This window comes from Carassius gibelio, chromosome B5 (genome assembly GCF_023724105.1).
Source record: "Carassius gibelio isolate Cgi1373 ecotype wild population from Czech Republic chromosome B5, carGib1.2-hapl.c, whole genome shotgun sequence".
NCBI lineage: Eukaryota > Metazoa > Chordata > Actinopteri > Cypriniformes > Cyprinidae > Carassius > Carassius gibelio.
Window position 1 is genome coordinate 20,661,663 of NC_068400.1, and position 24,509 is coordinate 20,686,171.

At 37.5% G+C, this 24,509-nt stretch overlaps 2 protein-coding genes across 4 annotated transcripts; one reads left to right on the plus strand and one right to left on the minus strand.

Moving 5' to 3' along the window:
* Positions 1-1,186: 1,186 nt before the first annotated feature.
* si:ch211-202f5.3 (uncharacterized) lies at positions 1,187-3,958 on the plus strand. 2 transcript variants are annotated; one of them, XM_052557500.1, is made up of 2 exons: positions 1,187-1,357; positions 2,739-3,958. In XM_052557500.1, the coding sequence occupies exon 2, from the start codon at positions 2,748-2,750 to the stop codon at positions 3,051-3,053; it is 306 nt and encodes a 101-aa protein (XP_052413460.1). In that variant the 5' UTR covers positions 1,187-1,357; positions 2,739-2,747; the 3' UTR covers positions 3,054-3,958. The 2 variants fall into 2 exon arrangements, with proteins under 2 accessions (XP_052413460.1, XP_052413459.1); XM_052557499.1 differs by having other exon boundaries at positions 1,192-1,357; positions 2,634-3,958.
* A 1,644-nt stretch (positions 3,959-5,602) lies between these two features.
* pisd (phosphatidylserine decarboxylase) lies at positions 5,603-24,060 on the minus strand. 2 transcript variants are annotated; one of them, XM_052557502.1, is made up of 8 exons: positions 23,961-24,060; positions 22,924-23,193; positions 18,186-18,351; positions 16,171-16,407; positions 14,410-14,548; positions 11,804-11,953; positions 11,428-11,588; positions 5,603-7,417 (listed from the first exon to the last, which is right to left on the minus strand). In XM_052557502.1, exons 2-8 carry the CDS (start codon positions 22,986-22,988, stop codon positions 7,193-7,195), a joined length of 1,143 nt encoding a protein of 380 aa, XP_052413462.1. In that variant the 5' UTR covers positions 22,989-23,193; positions 23,961-24,060; the 3' UTR covers positions 5,603-7,192. The 2 variants fall into 2 exon arrangements, with proteins under 2 accessions (XP_052413462.1, XP_052413461.1); XM_052557501.1 differs by having other exon boundaries at positions 22,724-23,193.
* Positions 24,061-24,509: the final 449 nt, after the last annotated feature.

Here is a 24,509-nt window from a genome sequence, read left to right on the forward strand (position 1 = left end):
TTTCATTTTCAACAGTGTGTCTGTTTTTGTGATTAAAACTTCTTAAAATAAACACCATTTGATTTGATATTTTGCTATCTAATGCAATTTAATCTAATGCTAATGTGTGTATCTATCTATCTATCTATCTATCTAGATATCTAGATAGATAGATAGTTCACACAAAGTGAAAATATTTTCATCATTACGTACCTTCATGTTATTTCAAAATTAGTTTCAAAGTTTGCTGAACCACCATCGAAAGTCTATGCAACCAAACATTTGATTTAAAAAACACACCAACAAAGGTTTAATCAGATGTAATTTATACTTTTATTTACATTGACCAGAATGCATACGCTGTACATAGAACATATCAAATACATTTGATGATAAACTTTTTTGAAGAGTCAAAGTTTTGGTTGCATGGACTTTTAATAGAGACAGAAACTATGGTTACAATAAAAATATATAATCTGTCATTTGAAGATGAATAAAAGTCTAATGGGTTTAATGTAACATGAGGATGAGAAATTGATTTTCAATTCGAAGTGAACCCTTTAAAGGTAGAAATGTTCCTCTTAAATTAATATGAGTTCATAAAAGCTGCAAATAACAAAAGAATTACAAAAACGTTGGTAAATAGTTTTATTTGAAGCAGAGCATGTCACACTGCAGGACAGTACCCATACATATGTTTTCACTACTTTTATTGCATTACAATTAGCTCAAGACTGAACGAAATTTAATTACGTCAAGTTTTTGTAATAGGTTTCTCTTTCAACAAAAACCAAACCCAGACACCTTTTAATTCTCTCTCAGCATTTAAAACTGCAGCACCCTTTTACTTTTCCATTCAGAAGTAGTTTAAAAAGTAAATTCTGTTAATGTTTAACAAAGTTAAAACAAGGCTGTGGACAAGAGTCTGTGTGCTCCTCTCAGGCCCAGCCAAACTGGGATGTTTGCAGATAGCATAACCACCTTACACAACAGCATCCACAGGGCAAAGTAGCTTTATCAGGCGTCCGTTTGATGATTTTTTTTTCTTCTTTTTATTTATTGTATCTTGTCTGGAACAAGTCGTCGTACTGTAATATTAATATACTAAATTTAACATTAGCATTCCTGAACTCTCATTAACCCCCCCACTCTCTCTCACACACACAACATGAACACCCAAGGGTGGGGTTACATACACACTGCCATGTTTAAACTCACGGTCAGCTGGATTGCCACCGCCTCCTTTTCCCTCCAGCCTGGTGGCTCAGGTTTGTCTCACCTTATTTCGGAAACACGGAAGAACAGAAGTCACAGCAGAAACAGCGTGCAGCTGTGAAAACTGATTCCCACCAAACAAATCGCCCCCAGGCCTCTGCCGGTAAGCAGTTTATCTGTATTTAAATAATCACTGACACAGGAAAAGTTAATTGTTATTTGTTTTTACTTTTTACAAGGAGAGTTTTTTGAGTCTAAAAATTATTTGATGTGGGGGAAAAAGGAATGGTTATAAGAATCTTGTAATATCTTATTTACAATAGGGGCTTAGGATATAATTTAAAAATTAAGCATTAAAACTGTTGTAGTAACAACTAAGCATTTATATAATTATTAATGTTACACAAATACTTGATTAAAACTTAATTCAAGCAATATCCGATTTGAAATCGTGCTGTTGTCCGAGCATCAAAGTAACGTTACGAGGCCGCAGATATAACGTTAATCACTGGCCTGCTGTTATTCAGAGCACAAACAGCGTGGGACTGTGATATTGGTTTATTTTATAGGCAACATCTGTACAAAAAGCAATAAGTTTAAATTGAATAACTTTAACTTCAGTTACAATTTTGCCAAATATTTTGTCATTTTCTGCACAGCCAACAAAGATTTCAAGCGAAAATCAGTTGTTGCGTCTCCGAGCAAAACACAGTAGTGACGTTCATGATTGAATTAGCTGATGTGTTTTGAAAGAATCGGTTCGGTGAACGATTCAATGGAAAAATGGGGGAAAAAAAGAACTAAAATTGGCTTTCCACCGTTGTGCTCTATTTCTGTCATACTTTTTTTTAATGAAAAAAAAAAAACACTAAGAACGGTGTTTCATTCCGATTTGCAGCCAGTCACTTGTTTTGTTCATGAATTATCCATGTCTTTGAACGATTCAATGACACGCTCATAATGACAGAAAGACTTGTCGCCACCTACTGGTGTATTTGATGTAGACCTGCAGAAAACGTCACTGAATCCCCATAACTATCTGGATATCTGCTCAGCCAATCAAATTGTAAAGTGTGAAAGTGATGTGACATACAGCCAAGTATGTGAGCCATACTCAGAATTAGTGCTCTGCATTTAACCCATCCAAAGTGCACACACACATCCCGTGAATACACACCCAGTGTGTTGTTATGGTTGTAGAACCATAACTAAAGGCCCTTTCACACATTAAGGATAGGAATCATTTTCAGAACAACAGTCACCTGTCTTTGAAGAGCTCAGGCATATAAAGTGGGAGATCACACAACTGCAGTGGGCTTTTAATAAACAGAACCGAACTCTTAGTTTGAATGGGTTTTGTTGTATAATGTGTTTTTGTCATACAATCTCTTATTTGCTGTGCAAAAGTTAAAACAAAGAAATACATTTTCTTTCCCCAGGAATATTCAAGAAAAATCTGATATTTGGGACCAGTTATGTTTCAACCGTTTTAACAGACTGAAACCGAGGCTCTTGATTATTCGTTTTTGAGTTGCTTTCTCCAGCCTGACACCATGAACATCTCTCTTGAGAACCCCTATGGTGATGTCACCATCCCTCGTGCCAAACTGCGGGATCCGGCTGATTCCAGCACCATCATCATGAACCCAATGGCCTTGGAGAGCACCTACAACAACCGCAACTCTGCCTTAAACCCCTACAGCAGCTTCAAGACCCCAGGCGAGAACAACACCTCAAGTGTGCCAGTTTACGGACAGGCCAGGAACGGCAGCCAGAACCCCCCTCCGGCTTACACGGTGAGGGAGAGCGAGGAGCAGGTGGGACGCTGCTACGCCTGTTGCTGCCGGAGGAAGAAGTGAGACTAGATTTACCCTGTGAAGCAAAGGATTATGGGTTTACCATTGGGAACCACCATTCCACCTCTCAAATTTTGGAAGCCAAATGCTGTACAGTTCTAAAATGGCTGGATTTTGCTATTACATGAACTTGGAGATCATACTGCGGTTTGGACAAAACAAGACCTGACCTTCTGTGACTGCACCGAAACCTATTATATGAAATATTTACATTTGGATTACATCATTGTTTAGTTAAATTGGCACAGTTAAGTTCAGCTGGATTGCAGCCTTACCTTTATCTGCCTCCATCAATGGCATGCTCAGATACTCTTCTTCATTTTGGCATCACCCAATTGTTCCCATACACTTACTTAAAATAACTAATGTTAAAGTTATTCGACTAATGTTGTTGTTTTTGTTGTTAATGGAGTGTTTCTATAAATGTATAATGAGGTAAAACAGGTTTTATTGGTGCACTCAGCGGTGGGCTCTCTTGAAAATATGTCCTGGTGGACTTCTCCAAGTTTCTTTAGGTTTTTGAGCCACACCCTGACATGCCGTCAAACACAGGTGACTGAAACTTGAGGAAGGGATCCAAAAAAGGACACTGTCAGCTTTTAGTACAGGACAAGTGTTGTGCCAACAGAGTTTCTATTGAACGAGCTTTTCTGGTAACTGTAGACACACCGCTGACACAATGTGTCTAGGATTGCCAAAGGGATTATTTAGTGCAACATAAAACCCTTTTAGTACTATATTATATGATTATAAGCAATATTATGGTAGTTAGATTAAATACAATGGGTCGTTGACAGGTTATTTTTGGCCATGAGACTGTGAGCCCGACTATTGTAAATATGTCTGTATATGTTAGACATGATGATCAATATATTTTTGGATACATAAAATCACCTTTATCTCTGTAAGCAATTGTTTTCAACTCATTTTACTTCTGAACTACTCAGCGTGCCTTACAAGGTGACTCAAATTCTTTCTAGCTGAGTAAAGGTAGTATTATCAGACAGCAGCTGAACCGGTTTGTGTCCTGAGAGCAAGTTCCTGGAACAAATACACGTGGAGTCCGGATCAGCCAGTTTACAGGTGTAAAGAAACTTTGTGACCTGGAATCTCAAGCACTACAGTATTTCCGGTATATAGGGTTATTATACAATATTGACATTAGTCGTAGATTTTAGATTTATTTTCAGCATAGTGCCAAAGGCTTAGTGTAAAGTTACCCAAAGGTTTGCAAAGACAGGGGAGAGAGAGTCTTACAATTTAAAAAAATAATATAATATAATATATATATTCATTTAGGAGTCAGTTGATGATAGATTCAAAGGGAAACTCTTAACTGTAAATGTAAACCATTAAAATGCTGGTAAATTGATGGTCCACTGAGACTTTTGCATATTATAAACATATTTTAACTTTACTTTCAAACTATTCCCCTTGAAGAAAGAAATACTAACCATAGAGGTATTGTGCAAAATGATCATAAATTCATATTGGATCTCATTCGAACAATCGTTTTCAGAAACTTTAGTCTTTTTTATTATTTGCGCAGGGGTGGTTATATTAATAGTGTAAACAAAAACGAAAATATGACTCCAAACGTAGTAAGAGGAAATTCTAGGACAAATAAATGGAAAAAAGTATTAATGTGGTTCTCACGATAATGAATGTTTTGTCAGTGCAGACTGCCAGTAGGGGGAGATAAAAGCTTGTAATTGTAATAAAATCATATTTTCTTCCCTCCCAAGTCGCATTTTTTTGTTTTATTCATTGGCTTGCTCTCTTTAATACTATAACTTAAAACGTATAGCTACGTTTAGTGATAGTTATATTGTGTTTTGATATCACTGTGCTTCCTTCTAAAGCTGTATACTTGAGAGGGTAGAGTAGACTGTTTATTTAAAAAATAAAATTAATGTTAATGTTTTACGGGTTAAAAATGTTCCCGATATTCATTCAATTAATAAATAATTTAGCTAGCTTAAACTGCAATTAAGCTTGATTCACAAACTCAATGTCATTTAAATACGATGTCATTTTCAATCTATATGAAGAAAGGGTGTACACTGATACTGCATCTCATTCAGTGATTTTTTTTTTTTGTTTTTGTTTTTTTTTCCATTTTTGTTGACAGTGGTGCTACCTTTAAAGTTTTACAAAGGAGCATAGGTATTTTCGGCAGAAAATATGTTTTTTTTGTAAAGCTAAAATAACGGTAGTTGTTGTATGGCGTCTGATGGTAAATTGAACGCAGTTGTTAGGATGGCATGGGGATACACACCAAAGTAAACAGAAAGGAAATATCTGACTTCATACCTGGTCTAGGACGAAAGTGCTAAGAGATGCACATTGATTTGGTTCTCACAATATTAACTTCGTTTAGTCACTACAGACCTGGCGCCAGTGGGGGAAGCTTATTAAAATGAAACCTCCAGAACATGCGGGGGAGTGAAGAGGGTCGCGCGGGCTTCTCGAAGCTTCGCTCAATGAACATTTTCCTGCTCAAGAAGCTGCAAACCTATTAGCTGAAAAAAAAGATACTGTAGGCAAAACGCTACAATGTTATTAAATCTTTATATTAATATCACAAATTTATATAACACAACATTTTAAATAACCTTCAAAATGTATTAATGACATATTTCTTGCATCTGAACTAGTTTGAAATTAATGTCAGTGTTACATGAATAATTGATGAGACTTTTCTCCAAAAGAGTGTGGCCCAGTGCACAGAAAAGCCCAGTGTTTTCAACACATTCAAAACAAAATTTCCAGAGTCCTTCTCCTAATCTTCATACACATGTGTGGTCCAGATTAGGAGGGTCCGGAGGGTCTTTATCCTTAGCTCAGGGTGTAGAAATTGTCTGTTGAACTTGCCAAGTGCTGGTTAATAAAATAAAAGTCCAAGAACAAAAAATATAAGCCATACAACCACAAGACCTAGATTCATATCAAAAGGGGTAAAACGTGTGTTAGTAAAAAATATATCTTGTGTTTTGGCACTAATCAAGTTGAGACAGCATAACACTTAACATTTATCTCCCAACTAATTGCTAGACCAACAAGCAAAGGCATTCTTCAATGCCAGAGAACAACAGCAGGGATAAATGTCGCCCATCTTTTCCAAAACTCATTCTTAGTGAGTAAATGTGGCCAAGATTTTACTGTCAAAATGGCTTGCACCTTCATGAAGAGCAGAAGTTGGACGGAGAGAATGGTTTTAAAGATAAGCATTCTTAGGGTGACCAAATGTGCCATTTTCCCAGGACACGTCCTGGCCAGGATTTCTATATTGTCTAAAATATCCAGGTTCTGGCTTTGGTTTCCTGTTTTCATTCTTAATGAAAGTAATGATTGTTTGACCATTAACATGCAGACATTGTACGTAATCAACCATTCATGGTGCGTGAGAAACTGGGGTCTACAGAGAACAGTGAAAGCGATGCAGATACTTGTACATATTAGTGTTCCACTTGAAGCAGCACTGAGCATACCGATCAGTGTATGATACCAAAGTACCGTGAGAGCAATTACGGTACTTTGTTATACAACAATTAGTCTGCGCAGCACAAACAAAGCCAAAAACTTAAATATTTTAGGGAATGTAGAAATCCTGGCCAGGATATGTCTTGGGAAAATAACACATTTGGTCACCCTAAGCATTGTCAAATACCAAGGTACCAAATAATGATGGCCTCTCATACATTCCCAATGCTTGCAGAGTTAGCTCTGGAAGTCCTGAACCCTTCAAACCCTTCACACACGTTGACTCAAGCCAAAGGCAATATGGGCAAACACAAAAACAAAACAAAATAGTTTTACTAAAACAAAATAGAAAAATAATTTAGAGCCCAAAAACTTCAGGGTGGCATTTCATGGTAAACAAATACAACGTGATGGTCTAAGCTTTGCTTATTTTACAAAAAAAAAAAAAAAAAAACCTACGTACCCTAACAAAACGACTGTGAGAACCCAATGGCAATAATGCAACAGTGGTGGTTGATTGAGTACATATGAACACACATGTATCTCAGTTTAAACAGAGTACATCTCTGCAAATGTGAATGTATTAGTTTTTGAGACCCTGAATGCATCTGCACACATTAGTGTGTCCATCATCAGATTCCTTTTCACTCTCATAGGCGTTACATTGTCCCAAGAGGTTCTCCAAAACGGATCTTCTGGCCTGCTTTCAAATTAAAGGTAAAATCCCGTGGAGCTTCGAATAACAGTACAATAGTGGAGCCCAAGTTGAATTCGCCCAGGTGTTCTCCTTTTCTCATGCTGACCCCTTCCTGGTTGTTGTTCGTTACGTAGCTGAAGTCATTGTAAGTTCCTTTGCTGTATCGAGGGTTGTTGGTGCGGAGCTCCTAAAGAGAGAAAAAAACAACAACTTGTTATTATAACTGCACTACAACCAAATGGTTTGCCTTTTAAAAATCCAACTACCCTCCAAATCTGGTATTTATAACAGATGGGGAACCTCTCTATTTATTTTATTATAAATTAAATCCAAATCCATTAGATTTAAGGAAAACGTACTTTAAGAAATGGGATATTTTGAAATAAGCAGGCTCACTTTCTCTAAGTCGCATCCTGCTACTGAAACAGGTGACACTACCTTTCAAACACTCGTCTCACCTATTATTAACCCAAATTGTTACGCAAGCTCACTGTCTAGTGGTCTGATTGTGTCCCATTAGGAATGAGGACAAATCCACTCTTAGCGGTGTAGCTCAATATTCTGCTAAAGCTGAATGCTTTAAATATATCATATGCCAATTCAGAAATTAAACCATATAGGCCAAAACATTTTTTCTCTATTTAATGCGTGCATGCACTTCTTAAGCACACCAGTAAGTGATCATTGTTGATAAATCCCACACGTTCTTGAGCACCATGCTTGTTCACATTCATGGTAATTTGCATTCAGAAATGCCTCGAATGAACCATGTATAGTGAAACACCTCCCTTTATAAATCATGTGAATCTATATGTCCTCACCGGAATCATGATAAAGAAAGTGGTACCGACTGAGAAGCCATTCTGTGCTCTCACTAAACAGATCAGCGCCATCTTTGAAAATGCGTTCTCTGCACAGTTCATGGGTTGCCAAATCTTTCATTGAAGCGAAATCAGCCATGACACTATAGCTAATTACTTTCCAGCTGTCATTTATAGCTATTCACAACAAGCTTGAACTATGAAATTATTAATGGAGTATTTGCAATTAAAGGACAGTCTTTATGTAGTACCACCATTCTATCTCTAGATTCTCTGTGTAAGCATGCTTAGAGTTGTGCTTATATTTACAGAAATTCCTATGTAAAATTACAAGTTGGTAGATCCCACACTTTTTGTGAAACTGTTCTTACACACTCATTACGCACACATCATCATTTATCGACTCATTACTGTTGATAATTAGTTAATCAAAACCTACATTACTGCCTTTCTCAAGCCCGGATTTGTAGGGAGCAATGAACACTGTGTAGGGAGCATGTCAATGGGAACACAGTTCAAGCACGTAGCTCAGTTCTAACGAGCTGATGATCTGAATCGGGTGTGTTAACTAAGAGAGACACACAAAATATGCAGACTCGGGCGTCTGTTGTTGCTGTCTGGTAGTTTGTTGTTATGGTTCTGCAAAGGACCGGGACTTTATTGCTACTTTGTGGACCAACAAATTATTGCAAAAAAATTCAAAGCACATGTGAGTTGAGCGTTCACAAATGCAAAGTTAGACAAATCAGTACGTGTACACATTTGCTACAAAAAAAATAATTAAACCTAACAAAAAAAAAAATAAGGCAACCTCTCTCACTCAATTCAATTCAATTCAATTCAAGTTTATTTGTATAGCGCTTTTTACAAAACAAATCGTTACAAAGCAACTTTACAGAAAATTATGTTTCTACAATATTTAGTAGTAGCTAGTAGTTTGTGCACATTTGACAGGATTTTAGAAAAAATAAAAATAAAAATAATAATACAAGACGTAGTCAGCTAGACGATGAACTATCAATATTATTAATTAAGTTATTATATGATTCAGTCACACATTTAGCAATAATTGTTAGTTCTGTTTGTTGATTCAAGGTTAGCATCATCTGGGGTCCTCTGAGGGTCTCACTCAACTTGTTAACTCAACTAGCAAACGACAGCTTAAAAACTTTAGTTCATGTAACGAATAAAAGTCAGTCTACTGAGTGTTAAAAGATCTGTCAGAGCAAACAAAGATCTTTAGCATTTAGCAATGCTAATCCTTTTTTAACAATCAACTTTCATTTAAATTTGTTTATTTACAAAGCCTTCTACATAATATGTGAAGTATATGTCTCTGAAAAATAAAGGCAAACATTTATGCTGAAAGACAAATGTATTAAACAAGTTGCAACAAGATGACATATACAGTACCTCAGCAGACAATTCTTAACCGAGCTGAGGATCAACAAATTTTAAATGAGTAAAATTAACTAATTAACTCTGTGAACAAATACTTGAATATCTAAGGTAAAACAACCTTTGCTAGCCACATGTTTAGAGTACTTTTGTTCAGTTCCCACAAAAACTATAAAAAAAAGAAAGTTAAACTGACTTTGAAAGTTGGATTTTTCCAGTATTCAGATTACAGTTACAGATACAAATACTAGCTGCTACATGAAAATGTAAATATGTAATGTCATAATTATAAAGTTTTGGCAATTTACATATGTAATTGTTGCATTAGGCTATGAATTAAGCATATATTGGTAATGACTATTTCAAGTCTTTTCATTTACAGTAGCATGAACCACGAGTAATTGAGCAACTCAAGTATTTTAAAAAAAAGATATCGAATAGCAGAAATCAGTAGTTGTGCAACCCCTGATTTGTGGACAGGAGAGGGTGACATTTGAAGAAGCAGCAATTCTCAAATAAGAAGAACATTTTAGCAAACTGTGCTATTATTGTGGTTCAGTGTTATTTTTATATAGTACCAGTTAGTAGTTCATCCATCATACAAAAACTGCTCCACATGGCTCTTGGGGATTAATAAAGGCCTCCTAAAGCGAAGCGAAGAAAACGATCATACATGTGTTCACAAGAGAGCGGTGTTCCAGCAGATGACGGAGGCCTTCTATTGGACTAATCAATATCAACATTGCCATTATAAAGCTTGGAGGCGCCAGGACATTTTTTTTTTACAAATATTCGTCTGAAAGAAGAAGGTCATATAAACCTAGGAGCCTTGAGGTCATTTTCATTTTTGGGTGATCTATCACTTTAATTTCAGTTAGTTTTGCTTAAATTTGTTTTTAATCTCATATTTATAGTTTATTTCAGCTTTCAGTTTTTAATAGTGACTTTGGACAGCACTGTTAAAGCCTGTCCGAGAAGATTCATTTCACAGAATTGCTGCTACAGCTTTCAGAGCAGTGCATATCAATACTGCTGGACAAATCACCTTCTGTGATTAATGTTCCTGTTTTTATGTAGAAACTGCACTTTTATTTGTGAGATGTTATTGAGAGATTATAGGCTGTTGTTAATTTTTTTTTTTTTTTTGGTGCTACTGCTTTAAAAATAGCTGCAGTACAAAAATGGCTGGACAAACAGCTGGATACCATGAACTAGATGTTGCACAACCACAATATTTCTAATCAAACAGCTATGAAGTTTTGAACGAGGAGAATCACCCTGTGAGTCAAAGTGCTTATGAGTGGTTTTGCTGCAATGTGTACTGGAGCTTTTCATAGATAACATTCTACTGTAGAAGATCACAGTTATTTAGATCACGCAAAGAGCAAAGATTGAATATACAGATTTTAATGTGATTTTACCATGTATTACTTTGGAAGGCGTTTGTCTTTCAAAACACAGTAAAGTGCACAAATTCACAAACTTTTTTGTCATCTGATCCTCTTTTTTCTAATATATTTTTATTTGAAGTACCGCTGAGATCATTTTAAAAGAAATAATTTTAACAATGAAGTATCACACATGTCTGGCGTTGATAACATGACATGCAGGTAAACAAATATATATATATATATATATATATATATATATATATATATATATATATATATATATATATATATATATATATAAATATTTTGAAATATTGGCCATATTCTCCTATAGCATTTACATGAACCTTAACAGCCTGATGTATCGAATATAATACTCAACATGCACAAATATTTTTTTTTTCTAAAGGTCTAATAAACTGTTCCATTTCAAAACGTTCTTTTTCCAACTGTTATTTCATATGTCAGGTTTTAAAGGGTTATTATTAGGGGGTACTATTCCTTTAAACACACATTCTTTTGCAGAAGCTAAAAAAAGAGAAAAAGAGTGATATTTGTATTTCACTGCAGAGAAAAAAAGTTCTAACCTTGTCAAAATAGATGCGTATAGATCCCACATTTGTTGCTCCTACAGCCGTGAGTGAAAAGAAACCATGCGTCCACTCCCCACTCAAGACCACCCGCTCATTATGGCAGAAAAGTTCCTTGATCCAACGCGCAACTCCCGGGTTCACAGACATCAGAGAACCTATAATACACACAAACATATCAGACCATGCTCTGTGCTTCGGTTATGTAACAACACTCTGATGGTATCGCACTGCTCAGTCGCCATCAGATTAAAGAAGACGCTTATAACTTAAGAATATAAGACCTAAAGTCACTGTTGACTAATCTTTTAATAACAAATCATATTTTCAAAAAGCAAAGCGAAATAGAAAGAGAACATATAATGCTGCTGACCTGGGAAGTGGCGTCTGTGTGCCACCCTCCAGTCTGTAGGCGAGTGGAAGCAGTGGTAGTCACCTGGAGCCAGGTAAACTACGCAGTGAAACAACTCATTCCCCTCTTTAGTGACCAGGGCATCCTGGTACGTGCCAGGATCATCCTCATCTGAACAAGGTGAGAAAAACTAAAGTGATTATTTTCAATAATTGGTAGGAAAACCAATATGAAACATACCGGACAGTTTGTTTTTTTATTGTCCTCACATGGCCTATAAGCTTTGCATGATTTACCCAAGGAAATGTTTCTTGATGTTCAGATTGGTCAGACAAGAATTTAGGGTTAGGCACAGGTCTTTCAACATTCATATCAGTATACAATTCCTTTTTTTGTTGTTGAGATTTTAGAGGTATTGATCAAAAGTCTTTTTTTATTTATTTTTTTAAAGAAATTAATGCTTTAATTCTGTAAGGCCTCACTAAATTGATCAAAAGTGACACTAAAGACATTTATAATGTTACAAAATATTTCGTATAAATATATATATTTGATAAAGAATCCTGAAAAACTCCTGAAATCCTTAAAATGCATCACCATGTCTGTTTTGAAGACTGATAATATAATGAAATGTTTCTTGAGCACCAAATTATCAGAATGATTTCTAAATGATCATGTCACACTGAAGACTGTGGCTGCTTGAAAATTCAGATTTTCTATCACAGGAAGAAATCACATTTAAAAAATATTCAAATAGAGAAAAGTTTGACAGTTTTAAATTGTAATAATAATTCGCTGTACTCTTGATCTAATAAATGCAGCATTGGTAAACATAAGAGACTTAAAGTCAAACATACAGTGATGCAAAAATAACAATACGGACTGTGAAGAAAGAAAACTCAATGTAAACCAAAATGTTACATACAGGTCCTTCTCACAAATTAGCGTATTGTAAAAGAAAAGTGTTTTGAATACAAAAAAAGTAAACCTTCAAATAATTATGTTCAGTTATGCACTCAATACTTGGTCGGGAACCCTTTTGCAGAAATGACTGCTTCAATGCGGCGTGGCATGGAGGCGATCAGCCTGTGGCACTGCTGAGGTGTTATGGAGGCCCAGGATGCTTCGATAGCGGCCTTAAGCTCATCCACAGTGTTGGGTCTTGCGTCTCTCAACTTTCTCTTCACAATATCCCACAGATTCTCTATGGGGTTCAGGTCAGGAGAGTTGGCAGGCCAATTGAGCACAGTAATACCATGGTCAGTAAACCATTTACCAGTGGTTTTGGCACTGTGAGCAGGTGCCAGGTCGTGCTGAAAAACGAAATCTTCATCTCCATAAAGCTTTTCAGCAGATGGAAGCATGAAGTGCTCAAAAATCTCCTGATAGCTAGCTGCATTGACCCTGCCCTTGATAAAACACAGTGGACCAACACCAGCAGCTGACATGGCACCCCAGACCATCACTGACTGTGGGTACTTTACACTGGACTTCAGGCATTTTTGCATTTCCTTCTCCCCAGTCTTCCTCCAGACTCTAGCACCTTGATTTTCGAATGACATGCAAAATTTGCTTTCATCCGAAAAAAGTACTTTGGACCACTGAGCAACAGTCCAGTGCTGCTTCTCTGTAGCCCATTTCCTGCACACGCCTGTGCACGGTGGCTCTGGATGTTTCTACTCCAGACTCAGTCCACTGCTTCCGCAGGTCCCCCAAGGTCTGGAATAGGTCCTTCTTCACAATCTTCCTCAGGGTCCGGTCACCTCTTCTCGTTGTGCAGCGTTTTTTGCCACACTTTTTCCTTCCCACAGACTTCCCACTGAGGTGCCTTGATACAGCACTCTGGGAACAGCATTTTCATTCAGAAATGTCTTTCTGTGTCTTACCCTCTCGCTTGAGGGTGTCAATGATGGCCTTCTGGACAGCAGTCAGGTCGGCAGTCTAACCCATGATTGTGGTTTTGAGTAATGAACCAGGCTGGGAGTTTTTAAAAGCCTCAGGAATCTTTTGCAGGTGTTTAGAGTTAATTAGTTGATTCAGATGATTAGGTTAATAGCTCGTTTAGAGAACATTTTCATGATATGCTAATTTTTTGAGATAGGAATTTTGGGTTTTCATGAGCTTTATGCCAAAATCATCAGTATTAAAACGATAAAAGACCTGAAATATTTCAGTTGGTGTGCAATGAATCTAAAATATATGAAAGTTAAATTTTTATCATTACATTATGGAAAATATCACAATATGCAGATTTTTTGAGAAGGACCTGTATATGCAATTTTACTCATTTGGAAATTTACTAGAAAATGCCTTACATGGAAAACAAACTGGCGACTGTAATTAGAGCCGGCTTAACATTGCTACTGTTGTGACAATCAGTTAAGTGTGTTATTTTCTGCTGACTGTGCAGTGTGCATGCAAATTGATAAGAGTGAGTGATACTCTCCTTCCTGAAGTTGTGATTCTTTCCCAAGTCGTGTTTACAAACTAAAAATAGATTTAGCTGCTTGGAAAGCCTTGCATTAAATGTCGCTGTTACAAATGTTCTAGTGTTTATCTTGTGATGTTCCAATATTAAAGGATTTTTTGTCCTACTTGATAAAAATGACAAATTTATTGAGACTTACTTCTGTTAGTGGATAAATTCTCGGTCCAGTTGCGCGGCCCGAGGAACGTCTCCAGTGAATAGGTCACTCCCTTCACCTGCTCGACCTCACAGTTCTTCACGCGGCCAAAGTGAAGGATCTTGCCATCAGCTGGACTGATCTGTAGAGCAAATCAACAGTCATAGTAAACTAAACTAGTCCGCAAGGATCTTTGTCGAACAGGGGTGTGCCATATTGTGATATAATATCTGGATATTTTCTGGGATTTTATCGATAATGATAATTAGATGATATTTTGCTGTGTGTAATTGTGCTGGTAGCTTAAGGATACCATGGGCTCCAAAAGTTTTAGGTATTCTTCACATTCTGTGTGGTGGTCAGTTCATTTGATCATTTTGCATTATTGACGCACTGTTTTCCAAATGAATGTTGTTCTGTGCTTTGACGCAATGTATTTTGTTTAAAGCACTATATAAATAAAGTTGATTGATTGATTGACAGATAGAAATTTATCTTTTCCAATAAGTTTGAACTGATTTGTACATTTAATGGGCATTTTTAACTTTAGAAAGCCACTATTTTAAAAGTGTCCATTATCAGTTCAGTCAAATTGAATCAGTGAATTAGATTCGGCTGGCTGTTACCAAGCAAATTTAGAAGTTGCATCTGAAGTAGGGTGACCATATGCGCCTTCTTATATGGGACACGTCCCAGCCAGGATTTTAATAATGCCTAAAACATCCAGAGCAGAAAGAGCCGTCTGCTCTGCTCTTCATAGCTCTCATAAATGTTACACAACGATCAACCTGCACAGTGCAAATTGCCAAAACCTGGATATTTTAGGAAAATATTAAAATCCTGGCTGGGAAGTGTCCCTTATGAACGGCGCATATGGTCACCCTTATCTGAAGTTGCATTAGATATATTTACACACTGATTAATGCCTGAAATGAATGCATTTACCTGCAATTACAAATGCATAAACACATTGCGCTACACCAAATACACAAAATAATGTTCTTTTTAGCAACATCATATGAACCATTTAATAAGTTGTAATTGAACCAAATCAATGGTCAATTCATTTAGAACGAAACCCCATCATGTTGCTCAGAGATGCAAAACAGCGCTGTGGCTTTGTTTCGAATTATTTTTGTTGTTGAAATAGCACAAAAACAGGAAATATGGTGTCTAAAATGTAAGTCTCTTCAAATATTAACTTTTTGTTTATTGAATTTTCTGCCACCAATTTTTCATTTGTGATCATTCTAAAGGCATTTTAATAGACTGAATCATGCAGTGAAAGAACGCTCTAACGTTATAATATACCTGCACTAGTCTAGACATAACGTAATGTATATGTGCACTCTGTAGGGGTATTTTGAATGTTTTTTCATGATAATGTAAAATTGCACATTGTTAAAACAACAATTATGATATTATCGCAGACGATATAACACACACTAGGTCGACATATTGTTTATTTGGTATATTTCTGTATTTACATTCCAACATAAGTAGATGGAATATGCAAAATTATCAAAATCAAATAAATATTTCAGACACCATGTAAATTTCATTTCAATAATAAAATGAAAATATTTGAATCTCCAAAATGTATAACATTTAGTCCATCTATTGGCTCTATTGAAATTAAAAATTTACGTACATGCTTGCATATGCACCCATACTCTTGGGATTGCATATGAATGAAATTGAATGGGGGAAAAAAATCTATTCCATCTACAAAGAAAGCTTCTACAGTTACAAACTAAGACTCACCACGCAGTGGGAGTCGCACACTGGTCTGACTTGAGGCTTGAGTTTGCGCCGAAAAAACTCGCCCAAGTTTCTGTAGTGCTGTAGATCCTCTATGGCCGCTTCCTTCATGTTGACTCCAAACGTCCATATATACAATCTGAAGATAGGTTTCCGTAACCAATTTGGCAGGTCCACCTGGTTCAAGCGACCCCAGGCTCTGGAGAGAAGTCTTGTGGGTATGGACTTGTAGATTGTAACCTGCGACCCAAGAGACACCATGCTCAAATATCTTATACACAAAAGCAAACTTTTGAGACAAGTAAACACACTAAATGATCGTCCGCCTGCAAAGCCAATGTAAACTGCCACTTTATTTCTTTATATATCATCTGAGTAAAAATAAGTGACATACCAAAATATTTGGCCACAACAGCAAAAAAAAAAAAAAAAAAAAAGATTTAGGTTTCAGTCAAAATGGTTTTGGAGGGCAGAAAACATTGACCAAAACAGGGACATGACATTCATATACAGTACTATGACCCAATTACCCAATTATATTTGTGTTCAGTTTTGGACTAAATGAAAAACACTCAATACAGCAGGGTTAAAACTCTTTAGATGCTCACATGCATCAGCCATAAGTTTACAAATTTAATGAATTATTAATTAATGAGTATAATTACATTTATGTTCAACAGGGTTTGCAGGGATCCTGTCTTATATTTCCTCTTTTACGTTTTTTCCACCCTGCATGACTAACATATGAGCATGTGAGCATCTGAAGAGTTTTAACCCTGCTGTATTGAGTCCAGAACCTGCATATGGCTTTACGTCACCCGCTGTGCACCATGTGCTCCAGTGTGTGCATTCCTAGAGTGTTTAGATCAGTGTAGCTCACTGATCGTTATTGATCTGGGCAAAAGGAATGACCCTAGATCAGAGTTACAGATAGTATGGAGGCTGATGCATGACAGGAGCTGACTGAGTGTTCACTGTAAGTGGATTACTGTAGTTAGCTTCAATCGCAGCTGACAGACAGGAGGCTAAATGTGGAGACTCTCGGAGTCTTACAAGGTTGGTGGGTTGTAGATAATTGGTTTAACAAGCAGGAAGTGTAGGATATCTGACCCAGAAAATTCTCTTTAAGAAGCAAAAGTGTGTCATCATATGTTCTCTTTTTTTTAAACAGCAAATAAATATTATGCCAAGATTAATACATTTATCCAAATATTTTAGAAGGAATTGTAAATTAATGACTTTATAATATACAAATTGAAAATTCAAATAAAACGTTCCTAGAGTATTTTTAAAAAGTCAGCTCAATGTATTGATTATCTGTGCAATATGATTTATTATTAGTTTAAATAATGTATTATTATATTTACATTTGTTATATTTATTTAATTAAGTTCCAGTTTCTAGTGGTAATGGTTTTGTTTTGTTTGCTATATTTATGTCAATTATTCATAGTCATGATGCCATAACGCCTCCTGTATGTCCAACACATTTTTCTGTTTCTCTGTAACTTCCTGTCAGCCAGTGGAGATACGTATCTGCTTTAGAGCATCAGCATGGGCTGACTGGCCATTTTTTTGTGGGAACTGAACAATAGTGGTGCCAGAACCACGGTGGCACGATGCCCTCGACTGGGTCTAGAGACAAACTGTTCCTCAGTTCAGAGCTGCACCGTGGGACAATGGCTCTTTTCACACGAGTCCCAATGGAGCTCAGAGCTCAGCGGGTCCATATGCAAGCAGCCATCTGCTGATAGCAGCACTTTCTGCTGACCTCACATCAGATTTGTAGCTGCCTTTCTTCTCTGGGTTATGAATGAAAAGTACTGATCCCAGATCAGGGTTACTTGGGGCATTATTCCTTTTTGATTCCAGTAATGTATATTCCTATAATCTTAGACGAAATTGCAAATGCCATTACACACTGATTACTCACTGATGGATGGCATTTATGTCTCTGGATAGTGAGATTTTACAAACTCAAACACACAACATCAGTTTGTGGGCTCTATCTGTACTTACTCTGCTTGTGGGCCTCCAGCCTACTTTGGCAAGAGGTTTGAGTGCTCCAAAGGGCAGGATGTAGTAGAGGATGGACAGAGGCCATGAGCGAAGGCGGACAGTAGACCGGGACATGCAGCTCAGCTGGCCTAGTCGCCGCCGTAGGGCCAACTGTGGGAACTGCAACCTGCACAACACATCCGTGATGCCAAAGTGCACAAAATACTCAGACAGACACACGTGAAGTTTAAAGAAGGTGGAAATGAAAGATACATGCACAGATGGTCTGAATGTTGTCAAGCAGGGGTACTCCGTTCTGTTAATGGAGATCTATATGTGTATAATTCAGTTCAAACTATGCTCCAACCTGTTCTTGAAGATCTTATTTAATTGGTAATTGGATCGGTATTGAGCTAAACTGTGCCTGTAGACCTCCAGGAAGAGGATTGAGCACCACTGTTATAAAGAGAATCTCAAGAAACTTGTCAAGACCATTTCTGGATCATATTTTACCCTAAAAATCTTCAGAAAGAAGAAATAATTGTGTGAATTTGGGCCAGGGTGATTTATATGTCTGTTCAATGAAAGACAGTGGAAAAAAAATATTTCTGCAGTACCATTTGTTGACACTAATAAAAAAAAACTTTTTGACATTTTGACAACTAAGCATGTATTTCCAAAACCACTATTACCTCAAGGCAGTAGAAAATCATTCATTTAAACATAAATAGTACATAAATATATAATATAATTAAGTTCTTGACAATCAAATTTGTCCACAATTGTCATTACCTTAAAAATTCAAAATAAAATTAATATTATTTAACTTAATTTTATATTATATATAAAAATATATTTTTTAAACTAAATACAAATATAATTATATTAAAAACATAGCTATTGACATGTATTTGTTTAATTGTATATGTTTTTAGTACAATAATTATAATACCCATTGAGAATAAAAAAATAAATACAAAAAAGTTTTTAAAAAATGTATACATTTGCTATAGAGTACAGTAATGGGAAATTGTGCGAAAATGTAATTTTCATGAATGTCATCAATGTCACAATGTCAAAAAAAAAAAAAAAAACCCGGAAAAAAAACAACATAACACAACAGTCTAAGAAACACAATAGTCTTTTTAAATACAGTTTATTGTTTCTTATTGATTTTAGAGTGAAATGTTACCTAAACAAGCTTTCTTGAGATTCTTGAATAATAATAGAAAGAAGGAAGGAAAGATTTATAAAAACTCAGAAACATACACACAGCCCACACATACATACCGAAGACCAAACACAAAGACGCCCATACAGAAGAAAAAAGACAAACGCTAGAAAAGATTCCTGAGAGAGGAAAGAGAGAGAAACTGCAATTCTCCACTTTACATTAAAATCTAAGCTCATGGTCGTTTCCCACTGCTTTTCTTGACTACACTGACCATATACTCCTTTCAGCTCAATTCCACTTACATCAGTCTAAGCAAAGGCTGCTTTCACCTGCTTAACACCTCTAGTCTCATTTAGGGTTTATCATCACCTTCCTGCTACACTTGTGCTAGAAATGGTACATGAGGAGAAATACTTGACCAAAGAGGCCTGGGGCCAGTAAAAAAAAAGCCACATTTTAATCAACATAAACCTATTTAACCAACAAGAACATGCATGTTTTTATGGGTCATGCCGAGTGGAAGCCATGAGGGACATCCGGCAGTAATCATAAAAAAAAAAATTGTATCCAGCGCGTTATTTTTAGCACCAGTGCGGGTGGATTACATTCCAGATCAACACAACTGGAACGGCACGTGCAAGAATATTGCACCTCTATTCTGGTCCTGTTGGTGGAACGCGTTGACTTGTTTGGCTAGAACTGCTCGCTTTTTATTGAGAATGACACTAAGAGCTACTGCTTCTGGCTAAAGTGAGATTAGCTTTACTGTGTCAGTAAAGTGGGTCATATTTGGCCCTGAAAGTGATGACACAGCACCAGCGGGTTGACAGCTACCATCCAGGACTGCAGCTACACAGGCTATCTATAGAATATAATACTGTGTCCACCCTAATCAGGATGAAACCCTGTTCTGACCTGTGGACAGAGGAGACTTAGCCATAGAAGGGTAACACAAACACTCAATGTGTCACCTGACTTTGCTCATCATACACACCAGAACATCTTTATGATGTTAATGAGGTAATAATCCTCAAGTGTTTTGACGATAAAAACTATAGCAACACTCACGCCAGGTTTGTCGGGCTCACTGGGCAACCTTTTGGTGCCTGGAGTACATTATTTCCCTCCACAATCTTAAAGTACAACGACCTGTTGTGCGTCATCATAACAGCATCTGATGTGCAGGCCTCTCCCACAGAAAGGTGTCAATTTTTATTGCTCTTACTCTAAATGTAGATACACTGCAGCAGGCATAACATCAGACCATACTTTGTAGACCAGTCTAGTCATAGCTCTGGTATGAGCAAATGTAAAAATTGATGCTCAAAGTCCTTTGTAAAAGAAAGTGAGTCCACTTGGCAGCCATCTTGGTAAACACACCAAAGAGAAACTTCCAGTTAAGTACGGCTTCTATGTATTTGAAAGGTGAAAGACTGAAATCTCTGAAGTTTTTTGTCAATGTAACATTGAAATAATATTGCTTCATGCCGCTACCTAAAACTCAAAAAATCTATTCAGTTTCCAAACACTAGTGGGCAGTAGTGATGATTATTATTGGGGTAGATTATTAATTTGTAAACTAACTCACTTTGATGTTGGCATCATAAAATGTTCTATATGTATGGCTTTTCTGACAAAGTAAACTTGCTCGATAGCTCACCTGGTACAACACTGCACTTGCATTGCAGAGCATATATGTACAAGTCCCATGAAATATAAGAGCTCAAAAGCGTATGCAAGCAATTTAAATTGCAGGGTTGCTTCATCAATGATGATTGAATCAATTTCGGTACTGCTGCAAAATGTACAACAACTTACGTAATAAAAAGTTGCCAGATTTACTTTCATCTGACATGTACGTTCAGTTTTAAAATGGACAATTCACAAATTTTCAAGAAGCAATGTAATATAATTTTGCAGAAATGTTGCCAGTGTGCCTGGGTTACTGGTTTTTAATGTTGCACTTCTTTTACTCAAGTAATACAAAAAAACTAATACGCATGAGCATTCAAATGTAAACAAACAGGTAATGCCTCTATTTAAAAAAGCATTTAGCAATTTAAACTGTGAAACATTATTACATAATGCTTAATATGGCCTATGATTAGACAGCTTCCTACCTCCTGCTCACATTTTTAAAAAATGTATTTATTTAAATTTAAGAAAAATTCTACATAAACTGTCCTGAACCTGGCAGACAAGCATTTCTGCCTGGCAGTAAAAAAAAAAAAAAAAAAAGACAAAAGACTTACATTAAAGCTTGGATTTGAGCCAATACGGAGGGCTCTTTTCACTTGGGACACTAAGCAACCACGTAGAAGCCCATAGCAACGTCCTAGAATCACAAACGCAATTTTGCCGATGCCACCACCACTAACCTTTTCTTGAAAATGCAAAAATCTAGTTTCCTTTTTCATAACATATTTCGAGATAAATCGACTCATTACACAACCTAACAATGAACCTGATAACCTGCGTTTACCACTAAATTTGTAAAAGTGCTGTGCAAATGCCCGGTATAACCTTTCACATTAAACACTTTTAGAGCTGTGCATTATGTAACCTCATTCTAGCGGATGGCAAATCCAGTAATGCCAAAGTGTGCGCTGCGCCCTAGTGCGCTTAAGCGGCTCTAAACAATGATTGTGGGTTTTTACGAGAGCTTTCAGTCATCAGGTTATCATTCAATTGAATTTAGAGCATTTCTACCCCTCCCCCATCCTGTCCAGAGCAGATGAATAGCCATCGAAAAACCTTGCAGTTCTACAGCTATTCACAGTCTATTACTCAAACTGTGGAGGCTGTTTGAGAGCTGATGATTGCAGCCAGTAAAAAAACAACTTAAAGTCTTCGGATTCGGATTCAGACCCTTTCTCTTTCACACACTCTCTGTCCTACATAGCCCCCCTCGTTTCTTCATTGCAGGCACATATTGGCCAATCAGTGGCTGAATCTGAGCCTCCCTTAGCTCTTTGCATCTTTCGCTCAGTCAAGGGGAACAGCATCTGCTCCAAGTAGAGCTATGCAAATGGTGTGGATTGTATTGGACGGAGAGTGCTAGCAACAGATTTATGTTATGTTGCAATTAAGCCTAACACAATTGCCGGGACAGTGAGGGGGGCTCATCCGGGGTGACCGAGTCCAATGACACTAACTCACACTGCACACTGATTGTCCCTCTGCAGGGTGCCCCAGTTCATGCAAGGTCTGTGTAATCCCTCTCGCTCGTCCACTTTCCAGCTCCACTGATCCTTCAATTGTCCTCTCTCACTCCGAGTGCCCCGACAACAACTGTTCTAGATGCAGCCAGCAATATTCACCCGTCATCCACACACATTCTCAGCCTGAACTACATCCTAGCATCTCACACACTCCCTGCCGGTACCTGAATCGGCTCCGGTGGCTGAGCTGAGTCGGGACCCCCGGGGCTCCAGGGCCTCCCGTGCCGGCGTTGTTGGCGCCGTGTGCGGGCTCCCCTGTTGCTCCCGCTGAGGAGCCCGGTGGACGGAAACGCCGCACATCAACCCTGACTCTGTGGAGGTTATAGCAAGAGGGAGAGCTGTTCAAAGACCTGCAGCATCTCACCATTTCCCCGCAGCGCTCCTCACCGGCCCCTTCTGCTTCTGCTGCTTCAGACTCCCCTGACACATGATCACTGTGGAGGGATTAGTGCGTATGGCAGGCTTCAGCCCTCTCTCACGCTCTCTCCGTCCGTCTGGCTTGGTGGTTTTCCGCTGCAAAGCTTAAAGACCAGCCCTCACTGCTGGTCACGTGTGGGATGCTTCACTGCGATTGGTCAGCCGGAGGCTGAATGCACCTTCTCTTCTAAGCCGCTGCGGAATTCAAGGCCTGGTGCTGCTGGGACGGTGGGTGATATGAAAAGGAGGAGGAGAGGGAGGGGTTTGTAAACAGACAATCCTGTCAGCATGTGCTCAGTAGATTCTGAATTTCATCTATGACCCCATCCCCCCCATCTCTTTCGCTTTCTCAACTGAAGGATAAAGAGCAGCTGTTTTATTTACTTGCTTTTTATTTTAAGAACATTGGTTTCTGCATGTTCTATAAAACATTTTAGTAAAGCAACAATAGGTAAAATGTAGGTAAAATCTATGAATCATGGTAATCAAAGCACTTGGAAGTGGTTTTGGCACTGTGGGCAGGTGCTAAAGTCCTGCTAGATGAGGAAGAAAGCATCTCCATAAAGCTTGTCAGCAGATGGAAGCATAAAGTGCTCCAGAATTTCCTGGTAGACGGCTGCATTGACTTGGGATTTGATAAAACACAATGGACCGACACCAGCCGACGTCACGGCACTCCAAATCATTTCTGACTTCAGAAACTTCACACTGGACTTCAAGCTGCTTGGATTCCTCCAGACTTTGATTTCCAAATAAAATGCAAAATTTACTTTTATCTGAACAGAGGACTTTGTACCACTGAGCAACAGTCAAGTTATTTTTCTCCTTATAGCCCAGGTAGGATACTTCTGACATTGTTTCTGTTTCAGAAGTTGCTTGGTAGCCCTTTTGTGAATTTCTTTCTTGCCTATTCTACACATTAAATACTTTGACAACCTGGCCTAAACAAGTATACAACCACTTAAATAATAAAAAAATACTTACAAAGGAAATCTTCACACTCAATTGTACAGTGAGACAATAAGAGGTCCGTTGATCTTCTTAAAGGACTCCACTCCACTCACTGTCTTTGTACTAGGATCCACTCAGATATGACACGTGTGTGATGTCAACACTAAATATTAACCAGACCAATGAGTGAAGGGCTTACTTCCTATTTGATGACTGTCAAAGAGCCTCCATAAACACACACAACTGCAAACAGCTATAGCATGTGTATTCAATAGACACAGATAATTAAATATAACTGACAGGACCAAGCGCTTGTGATTGAAGTCATTAAGGAAATAATCACTGTACTTTTGCCAAAATAATTTTCACAGAGCGATTGCTTTTGTGTTATGACTATTGCAACACTGTGACTCATAATTTATGGGGGGTGGAGGGGTTTCAGTGAACTGATATCACTTTTGGGAATTGGCTTGTAAAGATGCTGAGATAAATGATGCATTAAAAAAAAAAAGAATCTATGAAAAGAATCTAAAAACGTTTGTGTTATTTCAGTGCTTCTACAATCAAACACAAAAATGAAAG

Excerpts from the sequence above, each read along its gene's own strand:
- si:ch211-202f5.3 (XM_052557500.1), top strand. The coding sequence starts at position 2,748 with ATGAACATCTCTCTTGAGAACCCCTATGGTGATGTCACCATCCCTCGT.
- pisd (XM_052557501.1), bottom strand. The coding sequence starts at position 22,926 with ATGGTGAGATGCTGCAGGTCTTTGAACAGCTCTCCCTCTTGCTATAAC. Across the intron at positions 14,549-16,170 it reads TGTGCGACTCCCACTGCGTG|ATCAGTCCAGCTGATGGCAA; the intron begins GTGAGTCTTAGT and ends TTTGCTCTACAG. Across the intron at positions 11,589-11,803 it reads ACACAGACGCCACTTCCCAG|GTTCTCTGATGTCTGTGAAC; the intron begins GTCAGCAGCATT and ends TGTGTATTATAG.